This window comes from Haemaphysalis longicornis, unplaced genomic scaffold (assembly GCF_048455015.1).
Source record: "Haemaphysalis longicornis isolate Haplotype H1 unplaced genomic scaffold, Haemaphysalis longicornis Haplotype H1 scaffold_3, whole genome shotgun sequence".
Classification (NCBI taxonomy): Eukaryota; Metazoa; Arthropoda; class Arachnida; order Ixodida; family Ixodidae; genus Haemaphysalis; species Haemaphysalis longicornis.
This window is the reverse complement of record NW_027526335.1, coordinates 15,333,881-15,349,413: the sequence shown is the minus strand read 5'-3', so window position 1 is coordinate 15,349,413 and position 15,533 is coordinate 15,333,881. Positions and strand designations below refer to the sequence as shown.

The window sequence follows — 15,533 nt, the reverse complement described above, 5'->3', positions numbered from 1 at the left end:
TGCGGTTTCTCACACCATGTTGTTTTGTGATGCGTAGATAGACGCAGTGTTCTTCTGGGAGATTCTGCAACGGACACTGAAGAAGGACGTAGACATCACCCCGTATATGTTATCCGATTTCTTCAGTTCAGTTTGTTGAAGTGCCGCGTGATCGATCGTCATGCGGACCCTCCTCGTTCAACCAAATCGCTCTTTCGGGAACATATATGTGAGTGCGTACGAATACTCTATGCTGCTCGAAGTGAGCATAATGGCTCTACCTTCTTGAGGCGTGTGTGCGTGCTTTCCGGACCTGACTTGTCCTTCTTAAATTGTGAATATTTTAGAGGGATTATATAATGCGCATTTGAAGAGCATTAAGTTTGTGTGATTACCACGTAATAAAGAAAAAAAAGGAGCCGCTCAAACCTATTCTGGAGCCTGGAAAAGGGTGGCTTGGGTCTCGTCCATAGGCGTGCGCACAGGGGGGGTGGCCGCCCCCCCTAATCATCTGAAGGGGGGTGCCAAATTGGCCCACATTTTGCCAATGTAGCACAGTAAACATTTCTGCTCAGAAATTATTTGTATGTGTTGCAATTCCATCGCAATGAAATAAAAATTTCATAACCGTTCATCTTTTCACTGCGTTCGGACCGCTAGGCCTTCAGTGGGAAGAGGTCGGGAGTTGCTGTAAGGGGAAGGGGGGGGGGGGGGGGGGGGCAGCGGTAAAACTTTGCCCCCCCTAATCGAGAACTCTGCGCACTCCTATGGTCTCGTCAATGTGGACCTCAAATTGACAGTTCAGCGGTTCCTGTACTTCATCGACCTGATCCGTTTCTAGTGGCAACCACGCAGTGCTTGGGTGCCAGACATTTGTCCTCATGGCTCGCCACGACAGCACCTCTCTGCTTTGAGACGCGAGCAGCGAAGTTTTACAGAAGTCGCTCTACCTCTAACCCAGCTGCTTGAGCAGCATTTTTCTTGGGAGTATTTACTCAAAACAAAGCCCAGGAAACTGTACTGGGACCTCGTGGAGAAGGTCTTGCCACCCCCTCTTTACCGACAACCCTCAACATTTGACGACGGCTTTAAGAGAATACGAAAACTCCCTGTGCCCACTGCTACAAAGGACTTATTCTTCCGCCTTCACAAGGGAGTGCTTCCCGTGAAGGCACGCGATAAGGAATTCTTCCTCCACGACGGCGCGGGGTGCCTGATTTGCGGGAAGCGAGAAACGGCGGAATACGTCCTCATTGAGTGCAACACCTCAGCAGTCTTCTGGGACGAGCTGCAGACTGCGTTCGCTAATTGCAATGGGATGTACCTGTCGTGGTCAGACTTCAGGCGCCTGAGCACACCCACCGGAAACAAGGCACTTCGAGACTGCGTCAACTGCGTGCTCGTGATTGGGCTCCGGCCACTAGTTAGAGTGGACGCGGTGCGAGGAGTGCGCTAGGAACCCGAAACCTGCCTGGTGGCACTTTATGGTAAAGGTTGAATGGACCGTGAGTGCGCTGGGGGATCCAGACGCCGACTCTGACCCAAGCAACCACGGGCGTCCGTGGGACGTCCGAAATACAGCCGGACATCCAAGGCCCAGTTTGGACGGCCACTGTACGTCCATGTTTGGACGTACATTTTCGGACGTACACTGGACATCCAGAAACGGACGTACAAGTCCGAATGACATCCGCCAACGGACGTAAAACGTTACTATGAAGCATCAAATAATGGCGTAAATTGGATATAAAAGCAATGACGAAAAAGCTAGTGTGGTTTTAAATGAAAAAGATTTTGTACATCAACATCCTGGCTTCTACGTTGCAAGTTTCATCTGCATATTTCTAATATGAAGCCTAATTTTTTAATTTTTTTTGAAGCACTTCACCAACTCCAACGATTATCTCTTTGTGGAAGGATATATAAGAATTGAGAGCTGCTAACGAAACATGTGAAGCAAGTTCACTGTGTTCATGTATTCCGTCTGCCCAGTAGTGCGTTAGCCTTTCGCGGTGTACTGTACTCTTCGTTGCAAGAACATTAGCTTGTCGTTATGTGATTCTGGAAATTTTTACTGAACATCCAAAATACACCCGACTTCGGGTGTCCGACTGGACGTACGGAAGTGTTAAAACCGGACGTCCAGCGGACGTACATGGTACGTCCATCGGCTCTGAAACGGACGTCATACGGATGTCCGCTAGAGCCGGAATGGACGTACGGCGGACGGCTGACGGACGTCCGGTGGTTGCTTCGCGACTCACTGCAAAGGGGGTGCCAAGCCCTGCAGAACTTCAAAGAAAAAGAAATGCATCGCTGGCAACGGCTGTGACTCGCGGGTAGTCCTACCACTGCGTTTTCACAATGCCATTCTTCACTGATCATGCGTCCTTTACATCAACCATGTTAACACAGTACTCTCCCAACATTTTCTGTTGAGCACTTTTGATTTTACAGTGTTTTGCTGCGCTGTCATAGTTTCTTGTTAGCGCCTTTCGTTGTACCTGCAGTCTTATGCGCTGTGTATTTTGTGACTAAGCGAATACTTGCTGGAGTCGTGACTGAACGTTTCGTCGCGACAGTATTTAAGTCTGTCGTCGTCAACGCCTCGTGCTTGTCAGTGAATTATGTATATATGTACATCTGTGTAAATAAACGTTGTGTTACAAAAAAAAAAAAGCTGCTGTGACGCAGGGGATGCGTGCTCGTCTGCATTCCAGAGGCCCTGGGTCCGATTCCCATCCAGGCCCAAATTATACCTTTTTTTTTAACTCAATTACTTCACTTTCACTTTCTTTGCGTAGTCGTTCATTTCGTCTGCCGTATTTTGGTTACGTTGTATTTTAGACCTGTTGAGGCAGGTAATGCACTACAAGCACGTTTTCGGAAATACCGCCAAGACCGCTCAACAGCACGTCCTTTGTCGAGCCACAGCCGGGCTAGAGCGGCGGCGCGCGCTGTGTTGATCGTGCGCCCGCCGCTGCTCTAGCCCAGCCGTGGTCGAGCTCATGTCAAAACGTTGGCTCAAGTTGCCTGTCGGCGACGCCGTAACATGAACTTTAGCCCGACAGCGACAATGAAAACTTGCTTTTGCGCAGAACCAGCCGCGTAGCTTTCGCGTTGGCTTTACGAACGTGCTTTCAGACTCGTCGGGTCGTAGGACTCGTAGCCATTGCGAAAAAATGAGAACATGTTCGCACGGGACGTGCGAATAGAAACAGAAGCGCCACGTTGCGGCTGCTCTTGGCATCGTACCGAGCTCATTCATGGGAGCATCGCAGACGCAGACGTTCTGTAATCGTCTGCCGTTTCTTGTTGTGAAACAGGACTACGCCGGCTACGCTGTAGCCACTGGAAGCGTCACAGTTGTAGTGACATGCTAGGGCCCGGCTGTTGGCCTCAGAGTAGCTTCCGTATGCGTACGCACTCCATGCGTACGCACGTGCTGTTGCATTTGACGCACGCAATTTGACGCGCGCGATTTGACAGCCGGCCTTCTTGTCGGCCCCGTCTTCGCTTTTCTATGGTCGAGCGGCTTTGTTGCCTTGGCGAGAGTTCCATGCTATAATGCATTAGTCGCCGAAGTGAAGTCACGGCAGCAGCTACAGCATGCCGTGCAAGTGCTGTGTTCCGGGGTGTCGGGGAAACTACATGGCTGACACAAAAGTGCAGGTGTTTGGGTTTCCCAAAAATGAGGAGCTACGCAAGGCTTGGATCCGCGCTATTGCTCGCCAGAACTTCGTTCCTTCGAAGTATTCCAGAGTAAGTGATTCCCCTTTGCTCTTGAAGTAGATAAGGTGCATTCCACATGAACGTAGTTGTGAGACTGGCTGTGATTTGTCTTCAGGTATGTGCTCTTCATTTCAAGTACGACGACATCCTCCGGGAGTCCAGTTATGTTGACACTGCTACCGGGCGCACTGTGAGCGCTCCGTTGACGCATCACCGTCTTCATCCTCACGCAGTTCCTTCGAGGTTTCCGGATCGGCCCCCTTCCCCGCCGCGTAAAACCGGTAAAACAACCGCAAAGAAGCCTCCAAGCTCAAGACGAACGAAGTACAATTCCGCATCCACACTAGTCGCCCTGGCCGAGTCCGCTGACGAAGACACCGACAAGATATCCAGCTTGAAAGATCTAGTTGAGGTCGTCAGAAGTCTACAGTCTGCCTTCTGGCATGTCATTGAAAACAGTGAACGCCTCATCTTGGTGCACATTGTTGAAAGTGAGGCACCCTGGATCAAGTGCTCAGTTGTGGTGAAAGCTGACTTGGCACTCAGCCTCTACTTTGTGAAGACACCTGTCACAAAGTTTGGATCCAATATGCGCGTACCAGCATTTGCAGAAAGCAAGAGGTCAGTCATGGAGCTCCTTGAAAGCATCGAAAAATTGGCTGGGGGCTCCATTTCAAGTCCTGAAGGTCAAAATGACCTTAGCTCAAGTTCTTTACAAAGTCGAGATGATGATACATGTGAGACTATACAGATGCTTCTGGGCAGGCTGTCTGTTGCAAAAATGGAGGACAGAGCCCGTGCCATTCACTTTCTTTCAGAGCAGTTGAAGCTGCTATCAATGAGTACAAGGCAGAGGAGTTACTCGGCTGAATTTATTGCATTTTGTAGCATTCTCTTTGTAATATCACCTCATGCATACAAGTACCTCTGCAGCTGCGGAAGCATAATCCTGCCGCATCCGATGACCATGCGGTCAGTCATCTTGTCTCGTGGAATGAAGCCCCCAGGGCCAAACCAAGGGGAAACATTCCTGTGCAGCATGGTGGCTCACATCTCTGGTCTTGACTACCAGGAGCGCTTTGTAGCCGTCATTGTAGAGAGGATTCATGTCAAGCCCTACTTGGAGTACAAAGGGGGCAGCACAACTGGCATAGAACACGGGGCTGCTGAAGCAGTGGACAGTGCACTTGTCTTTACGGTGCAAAGCCTCGCGTGCCAATTCAAGCAGGTTGCTCAGGTTGTCCCTGTATGTGGTTGGGACGAACACTTTCTTCACCGTTTGTTCAAGGATGTGATTTGCAGCCTTGAGAAGATAGGTTACAGAGTTGCATGTGTTGTGACTGACAGCAGCCCAGTGAGCAAGAGGGCGATGTCTTACTTTGCATCGCCTCCCAGCAGTGCAATTGTGTACCCTCATCCTGCTGACTCTGCAAGGCCACTGTTTTCTGTGGTTGATTCATTGCACTTACTTAAGTGCATATGCGGCGATTGGCTTGGCCAGAAAGATGAAAAGCTTTGCTTTAATTTTCCTGAGTTTGAAGCCAAGGCAACGGAGGAGAGGCCCATGCTGTCTGCATCTTTTACTGCTGTCAAGGACACATGCGAGTATGTCTCCAAATACATCGACACATTGACAAAAAATGCCCTGTGCTCTTCTTATGCCCAACAGCAAAGCGTGCAGCTTGCCTTGCAAGTCTTCCACCAATCGCTTGTGTGCGCCTTGCAAGCCTCACCAGCTGCAAGCCATGGCTTGCAGTTCCGCGTTGAAACTGCGGGTTTCATCAAGATAATTGTGAAGTGGTGGAAAATTGTCAGTGTAAAGTCACCGTACAGTGGGAACGGACCCAGGGATCAGTTCCAGGAGGCCCTGTTTCCTTCAGCTGAAGATCCCAAGGTAGACTTCTTGTACAACTTCTTGGATTGGCTGGATGCATGGAAAGCCAAGAACCTAGAAAGCGGCACGCTTAGCGAGAATACCATTGCTGCTCTCCAGCAAACGACTCATGCATTTCTGGAGATCAGTAGATACTGTTTCTCAGAAGTCAAACTGCCCTGTGTCCTTCTTGGAAAAATCCAAACTGACAACTTTGAAGAGCGCTTTGGAATGCTTGGACAGCCAGCTGGCTCCAGTTACCATGCTTCCATATGGCACCTTTATGAATCCCAAGACGAGTTGCTGTCTTGGGACACATTGCCGACAGTTGCTCAAGACTGGGGGACCGACAGTAATAGAGATGAGAAGTGGGAAGGCTTGGAGGCTCCAGAAGACATTCCACGTCCCAGCTCCAACTTTGTTGTCACTGAAGAGGCTCTGCTGAAAATTGAAGACATGACTGCGGTCATGGTATATGTAACAGCATGTGCGGTCAATGCTACCTTAAAGAGGCTGGACTGTGCAAAATGCCAGCCTGCACTGACGACCCAGAAGGCTGTCAAGCTTTCGATCGCACCAGAGCACCATGGGCTTGTGAAGGAGCCTGGCCAAAGTGGGCTTCTTTTCCCCACAGTGTTTGCTTTGAATGCAGTGGCACACGGCTACATTGTTGCTGAGCAGCTGTCAAGGAAGCCAGGTTTCTTAGAGTTGCTAAGCCTGCAGCATCTTGTGACAGCTCTCACCGTGGAACTTCTGATCAACGAGGAGTTCCAGGGCTTTGATACCTGTGAGGATGGCCACACGAGTGAGCACGTCTTAAGGCATGTGCTGTGGTGCAGCACAAGTGTTTGGCTGGAAGACTTCCGCCGCAGTGCAAGCAAGGAGCGCGCTGGTGCTGACAAAGCAGGAGATGGAGAGAAGCAGGAAGGGCAAGCTGGAATCGATGACTCCTTGGAAGGCCATCCCGGGGATTCCTCAAGTAAGTGAATGCTCAATTTTGCATAAGCGTAGGAGCCTAGGGCATGTGTGACTGCCAACAAGCAAAAAGGTTACAGCTTGTGTGGAAGTGTCAGAGTTCTAGGTTCAATGTGCTTTAGGCTCCGGGGCCTCTCTTCTTCTGAGTAATGCAACTTTTTCTGCATGTCAGGGAGATTTTGTAAATTACTTGTGATAGTACAAAGGAAAGTTTGACATCCACCTGAATGCAGCTGTACGGCTACAAAGGAAAGCTATACAGCTTCCTCAGAAACTTCCAAGTTGAAGAAAAATTCGTCCTGGTCCAGGATTCGAACCCGGGACCACCGCTTAACCAGAGCAGTTGCTCTACCAACTGAGCTAACCAGGAGGCTAGTCGTTTGTAGCGCAAGAGCGAATTGATCAACACCTCGAAGTCAAGGACAGGTCGAATTTTTCTTCGTATAGCTTTCCTTTGTAGCCGTACGGCTGCATTCAGGTGGATGTCAAACTTTCCTTTGCAGAAACTTACTCCACCTCAGGGATTTCCCTTAAATCTGGTCGATTAATACTTGTGATATTGAGAAGACAAATACATGAGAATTCCTATTCATTCTGAATGCGCCATAGTCCAATGTTGTTCTGTCCCTCCCTTTCGTGACACTTATGCTGTGTTTAATTGGATTGTTTCTAAGGTTTGCCTGTATACACACTACCATCTGGAACATTGCATTGTGGTATTTAAATACTGGCATCATTTAAAAATGTTTTGCAAATTTGGCTAATGACAATGGTTTATTGTTTCTTTTTTTCAGGAAAAAAGGCGAATCCGGTCATCAAGGTATTGCTTTCTTACCTTGGGCTTGTGTGTGTGTGTATCTGTGCTCGTGTGCATGTGTGAGTGATCGCATTGCATGTTGAATTGTACAAACCTGCTGTAAATGATTTTTCACTCAAGAAAAAGCATGAAAGTGAAACTCCCTTCACCCTTCTGCTCTGCGCAAAAGTTCTTGATTACGTAATGAAGTGAAATTGCTAACAATTACATATTGTTTAGTTCTATGTTAATAACCATTTTAAGTGACTCCATCAAGTCTCCCCGCACGGGGCACCTTGAGTAATCTTGGTGACGGTGAGTGGTGACACCGCGTACCCCAAGCCCCCCATACTTAAGCTGTTACCTACCGTGGTGAGAAGTTGAAAGGTGAAAGGTTAGAAGCTGTGAACAGCGGCCGTCGGAGCCCTGTTCAAGCTCCGGCCGATCGGCTCCCTGTCTGTTTATCAGGCTGGGAGCTCCGGGACCTTCTTGACCATCAGGGTAACGTCAAAGAAGAAAGTACCCCAGTACCCTGCCTTATACTATGTCGCATGGCATTGTCAAACTCCTCTCTTCCAGGCCCGCACCGATGTAATATTCAAACCTCTGCCCAACATGAAGTTTAACACCCCGGACAACTTTCCTTGCTTCTTGGTGATACAATCCAAGATCAAGGAATCTCCTGTTACCTGCAAGTCGGTCTTCTTAATTGCCAAGTTCATTGAGAGTGTAGTTGGTGCGAACTACAAGGCAAAGAAGCTGACATCAGGAAACGTGTTTGTTGAACTGTCTACTAAAAAACAATCTGACAGTCTTTTGAACCAGACCGACTTACTTAGCCTTGAAATAACTGTGACGCCACATCGGAGCCTTAACAGCTCGCAGGGCGTGATTTCTGAGATGGACCTGCTCAATGAAAGTGAGTCTGACCTCCTCGAGGGCATGCGTCCCCAGGGCATTACTGCGTTCAGAAGAATAATGATCAGGCGCGATGTCAAAGAAGTAAAAACAAAACATGTGATCCTAACTTTTGACCGAAGTGTCCTACCGGAGTTTGTCACTGCAGGCTTCCTTCATTGCATCGTCCGACCCTACATACCAAACCCACGCCGCTGCTTCAAGTGCCAGCGGTATGGGCACAGTACTACCACTTGCCGCGGAAAACTGACATGCGCAGGTGTTGTGCCGCCTGCGAACGTCAGGAGTGACGGCTCTGCCGTTGGTCCTCTTCCGGCTGCTGGACTTCAGGCGGCCATGGACGTAGATCTGGCGTGTCTCACGACTACTTCTGCGTCCGACAAACAACAGTCGATGACGGCAGGGACTCCTACCTCCACCTCAAACATATCCCGAGGTGGAGCCCGCAAGGACTCCACCTCGTCACTGTTACAGCACTCAGACGATGACATGGAGGTAACACCGTCTCGGCCAGTGCCAGTGCCAAAGGCGGCCAGAGAACAGCGCACCATGGCAGGGCGGGGCAAAAAGCCACCAGCCGCCCGTGTCACAGGCCCAAGTCCGAACTGAGTGTGGTAGTTGATTCATCCAGCCCTAGTCCTGATCTACACCAGCTAAAATCTTCTTTTTGAACATTAATGGCAGCTCAGATAATTACACAGTGGAACTGCAGGGGTCTAATTAAAAACCTAGATGATATATATGAAATCCTACACAAAACGCAATCATCCATCCTGTGTTTACAAGAGACACACTTGAACTCCAGACACGCCAACTTCCTGAACCAGTACACAGTATTTAGGAGAGATAGAGGCAGCTGCACGCACTCCTCTTGTGGCGTAGCTATAGTTATTCGAAAATCTGTCCCTTGCCAATCTCTTCGGTTGTGCACCGCTCTAGAAGCAGTTGCTGTATGGGCAATAATTATCAACAGGATCACAACCATTTGCTCACTATACATTCCTTCTGAATATCGATTGTCCAGCTCTGAATTTGAATCCCTTATAGATGAGCTGCCAGAACCATTTTTACTTGTAGGTGACCTGAATGCGTGCAGCCCACTATGGGATCTGAACGCACAGATTCCCGGGGTCGCTTGATAGAAAAATTTCTCTTCTCGTCTGGAGCTTGCCTCTTTAACGAAGAAGAGCCGACATACTACAACACTCCACACAACACATACTCACACATAGACCTGGAAATCAGCTCTTCTGTCCTCTTTCCGTCTGTTGAATGGGGAGTGGTTGACAACCCTTATGGGAGTGACCACTTCCCAATCATCTTGAAAGGCATTGACAAAGGCCCTAGCAATTCCATCTGTCATAAAAAGTTTAAGGAATCTGGTGAAGATTGTTTAAAATTTACACAGTTATCACAACTACCGTACATATCTGCCATTTGGGAATTGACGAAGCCTGTGAACTGGTGACGGCCCACATTCTTCATGCTGCTGAGTGCTCGATTCCACAAACATCCGGCGCCACACCTAAAACTAGGAGGCCGTGGTGGAATGAAGAGTGTAGGCATGCACGGCAGGCTCAAAATAAGGCGTGGGGTTTCCTTCGCAGGTACCCCACGACGCAAAACTTGATTTCTTTCAAACGTGCAAAAGCACCAGGAAGACGCATTCGCCAGCAAGCGAAAAGGGAGAGCTGGCGCTCTTTCGTAACCTCTATTAATTCATACACAGATACAGGCAAAGTATGCAACAGAATTAAAAAGCTTAATGGACGGAAAACACACAACCTACCCTTGGTCAGCAGTACAGGCGACACCCTGGAGGACCAGACAAACGCACTGGCAAAACACTTCTCTTATATATCAAGTTCTGCTCACTACACGAATACTTTCTTGCAACATAAAACATCTATGGAGAAAAAACCGATTCGCGATAACAAAAAGTCTGACGAACCATACAACTCCGAATTTCGCGTAGCAGAGCTTTTGGTGGCCCTGAGAACATGTAAAGCTTCAGCGCCAGGGCCAGATACGTAGCATATCATACGCAATGATTCAACATCTGCACACAGAAACTCTCCTAACACTCTTGCACTTATTTAATAAAATATGGGTGGCAGGATACTTTCCGAGGGCCTGGAGAGAAGCAGTATTAGTTGCTGTGTTAAAAGATGGGAAAGATGCTTCATTACCTGCCAGTTACCGACCAATAGCTCTGACAAGTTGCCTGGGAAAGATTTTTGAAAAAAATGGTGAATAAAAGGCTAATGCATTTTTTTTAATATAACGGCATTCAGGACAGGTGTCAGGCAGGTTTTCGATCAGGCCGAAGCACGACTGACCAACTTGTTGCCTTTGAGTCGTATGTCAAAGATGCTTTTATCCACAAACAGCGCTGTCTCTCTGTTTTATTTGTCTTAGAAAAAGCATACGACACAACTTGGCGCCATGGCATACTGCTTGATCTCAAGGCATTCGGTGTGTCTGGGCACATGTTAAACACTATTGAAAGTTATTTGTCACAGCGAACATTTAGAGTAAGAGTAGGGACAGCGGTATCTAGAATGTACACACAAGAAAATGGTGTTCCTCAAGGTGGAGTGTTAAGCTGTACTCTGTTTGTAGTTAAAATGAATTCGCTCGGAAAATCGTTGCCACCCACAATCTCCTACTCAATGTATGTTGACGACGTCCCTATTAGCTTTAGATCATGCAACCTGTCCATATGTGAAAGGCAAATACAGTTAGGCGTTAACAGGCTTGCGAAATGGACTGAAGAAAATGGTTTTAAACTGAATCCTCAAAAGAGTACGTGTGTTCTATTCACACGACAGCGTGGAATTCATCAAGAACCCAACATCACACTGAACAAAGAACGAATTCCTGTCAAGGAAGAACATAAGTTTTTAGGTGTTATACTTGATGAAAAGCTAACATTCATACCGCACATAAAGACACTCAAACAAAAATGCTTAAACACCATGAACATTTTAAAAGTGTTGTCGCATCAGTCTTACGGTGCTGATAAAGACTGCCTTCTACGCCTTTTTGTCAGTTTAGTTAGGTCACGTATAGACTACGAAAGCGTAATGTATGGGTCCGTGTGTAAAACTGCCCTAAAAATGTTAGACCCAGTGCTACATTTGGGCCTTCGCCTTGCTTCGGGAGCCTTCAGGACAAGACCAACTCAAAGTCTCTATGTAGAATGGGACCACTGGTGCCTAGAGCACCAGCGCGCTTATACAGCACTGCTCTATGCTATTTGGACATTGTCTATGAGGACTCATCCGTGCAGCTCTATTCTGAATGATACGTCATCTGCCCCTTTGTATTCAGCACACCCCTCGATCCCTCCCCCTTTATCCTTGCGTGTCAAAGGCCTTGCAGAAGAAGTAGGGTTGTCTTTAGATGAGGGCATGAAAACCTCCATCGCCGATGTAGTCCCGCCTTGGGAAATGTCAAAGATTTGTTGCGACACATCCTTTAAACTCATTGATAAGCGTCGTGCACCTCGTGAATTGATCATGCAGCATTTCTTACATTTACAATACACATATCCATATATACCTCATTTTACACAGATGCCTCCAAGTCTGCTTCTGCTGTGCTGTGTGGTGCACATGGCCCGGATTTTTCCAGCACAAGGATTTTGAACAAAAATAGTAGTATCTTTATGGCCGAAGTTTATGGTATTTTAATTGCAGTGGAGCACATTACACAGAACAAAATACAAGAATCGATTATCTACACAGACTCCTTAAGTGTGGTTACAGCACTAGATTACTTTAAACCTACCAAAAATGTTGTCCTTAGTCACCTTTTTAAAGCTCTTTTGACTGCTTCTAAGTTAAAACTAAAAATACTTGTTTGCTGGATCCCTGGACCCAGTGGCATTCTGGGCAATGAAATTGCCGACCGGAATGCCACTTTGGCGGCCCTCCATAGGGGTGTTGACATACAGCATACCCAATATACCCTTACCTCGATTTGAAGCCAGTGATCCGAAGGGGAATCTGTAAATGCTGGCAACACACGTGGGACACACACACAGACAACAAGCTCCACTTAACAAAAACACACCTGGGAAGATACACAACAGAAAAACAAAACAGATTCACTGAAGTATCGATTTGCAGACTGCGCATAGGTCACACTTACACTACACATGCATAGAGCCCCTAGCTTTCCGCGATTCCGCAATTCCACAAAAAATCGCGGAATTGAAGTTTTTCCGCGGAATTCCAAAAAAAACGTTAAAAGTGTGGCGCTACGTCCCCAAAACGATATATTCGGTGAAATGTGGCGGAAAAGTGGTGTTTTCTGTTAGCAATAGCAAAATAGTTTCTATTAATTGTCTGCAACGTTTTTACTGTTGAAATTTTAAATTCGCATCTGTGTATTCCTACCTTATCAAATAATAAAAGTGGCTAGGTGGTGCAGCCTCCACCTGAATCAAGGGGCGTAGCCAAGACCTCAAGTCTAGTGACTAGTGGCAAAATTTCTAGTGGCACAATTTCTTTCTAAACAAGAAAAGTCAAGTGAAGATTTTTATGTCCTGGCTTTCTGGGCTGGGATGGAACACCTGACTCCAACACTTTCTTCCATTGCCCTTAAATACCTGTCGGTGCCAATCAACTCTGTTGACACAGAAAAATTGTTCAGTTGCTATGGTGACATCGTGCCTCACAAGTACCGTTCTCTTGGTGAAGAAAGCACAAAGCATCACCAAATGCTCAGCCACAACAGCTTCCTTCAGTTGTAAATAAAATCTAGCATGTTAGGAGTCTGAAGTGTCTAATAAATGAACTGTTACATGTACCTTATGCCGTTTCAATGTTGTCGCGGAATTCTGCAGATTCCCCTATCTAGAATCGCAGAATTTGAAATGTTTCACCGCAAAAAGTGAGGGGCCCTACACATGCATACCTTTTGAATGGTACACTCCCACCAGTTTGCGACAAGTGGGGGGACTGGCTCTCACTCCTCCATGTGCTAATTGAGTGCGCATCCTACAATGAGGCTAGACGACGACGCTTTCCTAAAATCTATAACTGTAACATTCCGCCACACGCTTCACTGTTTTTAGGAGATGAACCTATGTTCACAAACAAATGTCTTTTAAGCTATCTTGCAGACATCAAGTTTTTAAAGCTCATTTTGTACAGTGCATGACCTCGGAGCCTACGAGCATCGAGCAAGGCCCTGATGTTTCCTTTGTTAACATGGGGGGGCCCGCTCACATGGCATGCTCTTCGGCTTGAGCTGCAGCCACGTTGCATCCATACTTCCCTTCATCTGCCATTATATCCTCATGTTTTAGTCTACGGGCCCTCTACACCCATATATAGAGTATTTTAGAATATATCATACTCGTGTCAGATATTATATGATCAAACATGACTATTGAAGGTCCACGTAACGTAGTTCTGGCGCTCTTTGGTCTTAGTTACCCTTGTTCCAATAAGCACAAACACAATACAATACTCCATCAAGTCTGCCAATGACTTGTTTTTACACTGATTTGAGTGCCTCTTCATCTGTTTTTTTGCTTGGTGTGAACTGGAGCACAGTAGTTATAGCAAAGTAAGACGAGATACTTTGTATATCTTGTTTCTACTTAAAGGGAGGGCGAGGGGCAAAAATACACCAGTGCTAAGTTTTTCACTTGATTGATTGATTGATTGATTGATTGAAGCTTGATTCATTTTTTTCAGAACAACATACTCAGAAACAGTGTTGGACCCAATAGCCAAAGGCTAGTTTTTGGGTCCACAAACAAAATACAACGGCACTTCGGTCGTAGTAAATTGTAGCTTCCTAATTAAAATGTTCAAGAAACATCAAATATATATACATACAGGCGAGGAAGGCTTATACACTGACTGCACAAGAAGAACATGGGCACTTAAAGAATATACATTGACACATATACAAAACAAAAGATGTGGCTACTTGGTTATGTAGCCACTGAAAAAAAATTTAAAATATTCCTCAGAGGTGTCTGGAAGGCTTTGGGGTCATAGAGCTAATACATGCCGTTCATGGAGCATGTACTAGCTTTGGGTATTAGGTGTATTGTCTCTGTAGTATGAAGCGTGCACTCATTAGAGTGTTTCACAGGCACCTAATCAGGCTTCTAGCATTAAGAGGTTCAGTCAGATATTGCTGAAGCTGGCTCATGTAGCATTGTAATGTGATTTTGTAAGGAATGGTGTGAGGCACACTTCAAATGACAATAATAAGTATTGGGGGTTTATTTTTCTAATGAACGCCCTTTTGTCACACTTGAAATTCACACTGACATTTTTGTGGTTGTGAAAGAGCGTTTCTTGTTTTGTTCTGCTTGCTTGGAACACAGATGCAGCTGGAACACCCTTTGCACACGAATTTGGTTGGCGCGTGAGCTCGAGGTGCCTTTTCTGTGAAGATGCATGGGGGAATATTTGTTGATCCTCTGCAGTTGAAGAAGCGGTACCGGATGAGCTGTGAGCACTGCGAGTTCTTCAGCCTCCGTCACGAGCTGCTGACCAGCCATTACTTGACAAGCCACCCGGAGCACCCCCTGGTCAGCTGTGACACGTGCCCCGACCGCTTTGCCCATCAAGCGTTCGTGCTTGTGCACAAAGCTCAGGTAAGCCGGGCTGCGCTGAGTTGCTCATCAGTGCCACTCCAATGGCTCTAGTGGTCCTACAGCAACCCTTCAGATTTGACAATGCTGCTTGTGGGATATTAGAACCATTTGGAAAGCGCAGCTCCTGTTCATTTGGGGAATGCAAAGCTTGTCTCGACATGGGTTTAGTTCCTGGTCATGGCAGCTATGTTTCTGATGGAGAGAAAAAACAAAAAGCTCTGCACGCATGAATAGTGAATTTTTTATTTGAAGCAAATGGGAAAGCAAGTAGTGATCATTTGCCTTAAATAATTTTGAAGCGAATAATTCAAATAATTGCCTGAGAAAAGTAACCAGATGCAGCTATGAACATTACAGTGAGAACTCAATGACCACTTACTTTTATTGCAGCACTCAGCAGTTCCCAGGACCCCAACTTAGGTTTTCAAGCGAATGCAACCGGACAAATTTGGTGGAAGTGTGTTAGTTAGGGTATGCCCCCTGTGCAGACTGCGTGCGGTTAGCTATAGGGTTGTAAAAAGCACGCCCACGGCTGCCAAGCGGCACTACTGGACTTGTTATCGCCCTCTAGGTTCTCTTTGAGCCAATGCAGCCTGACCTTCGAACCGCGATAGTGAACTGGCTACCGAAAT

At 46.9% G+C, this 15,533-nt stretch overlaps 1 protein-coding gene across 1 annotated transcript in view; it reads left to right on the top strand.

The window, feature by feature from the left end:
• The first annotated feature begins 3,226 nt into the window (after positions 1-3,226).
• LOC144174002 (uncharacterized) overlaps positions 3,227-15,533 on the top strand; it is a 36,205-nt gene continuing 23,898 nt past the window's right edge. The window contains exons 1-4 of the mRNA XM_077702403.1: positions 3,227-3,741; positions 3,827-6,563; positions 7,354-7,379; positions 14,731-14,901. Coding sequence (XP_077558529.1) covers positions 3,589-3,741; positions 3,827-6,563; positions 7,354-7,379; positions 14,731-14,901 — 3,087 coding nt within the window. The 5' untranslated portion in view covers positions 3,227-3,588. The remainder of the gene's footprint in view (positions 3,742-3,826; positions 6,564-7,353; positions 7,380-14,730; positions 14,902-15,533) is intronic.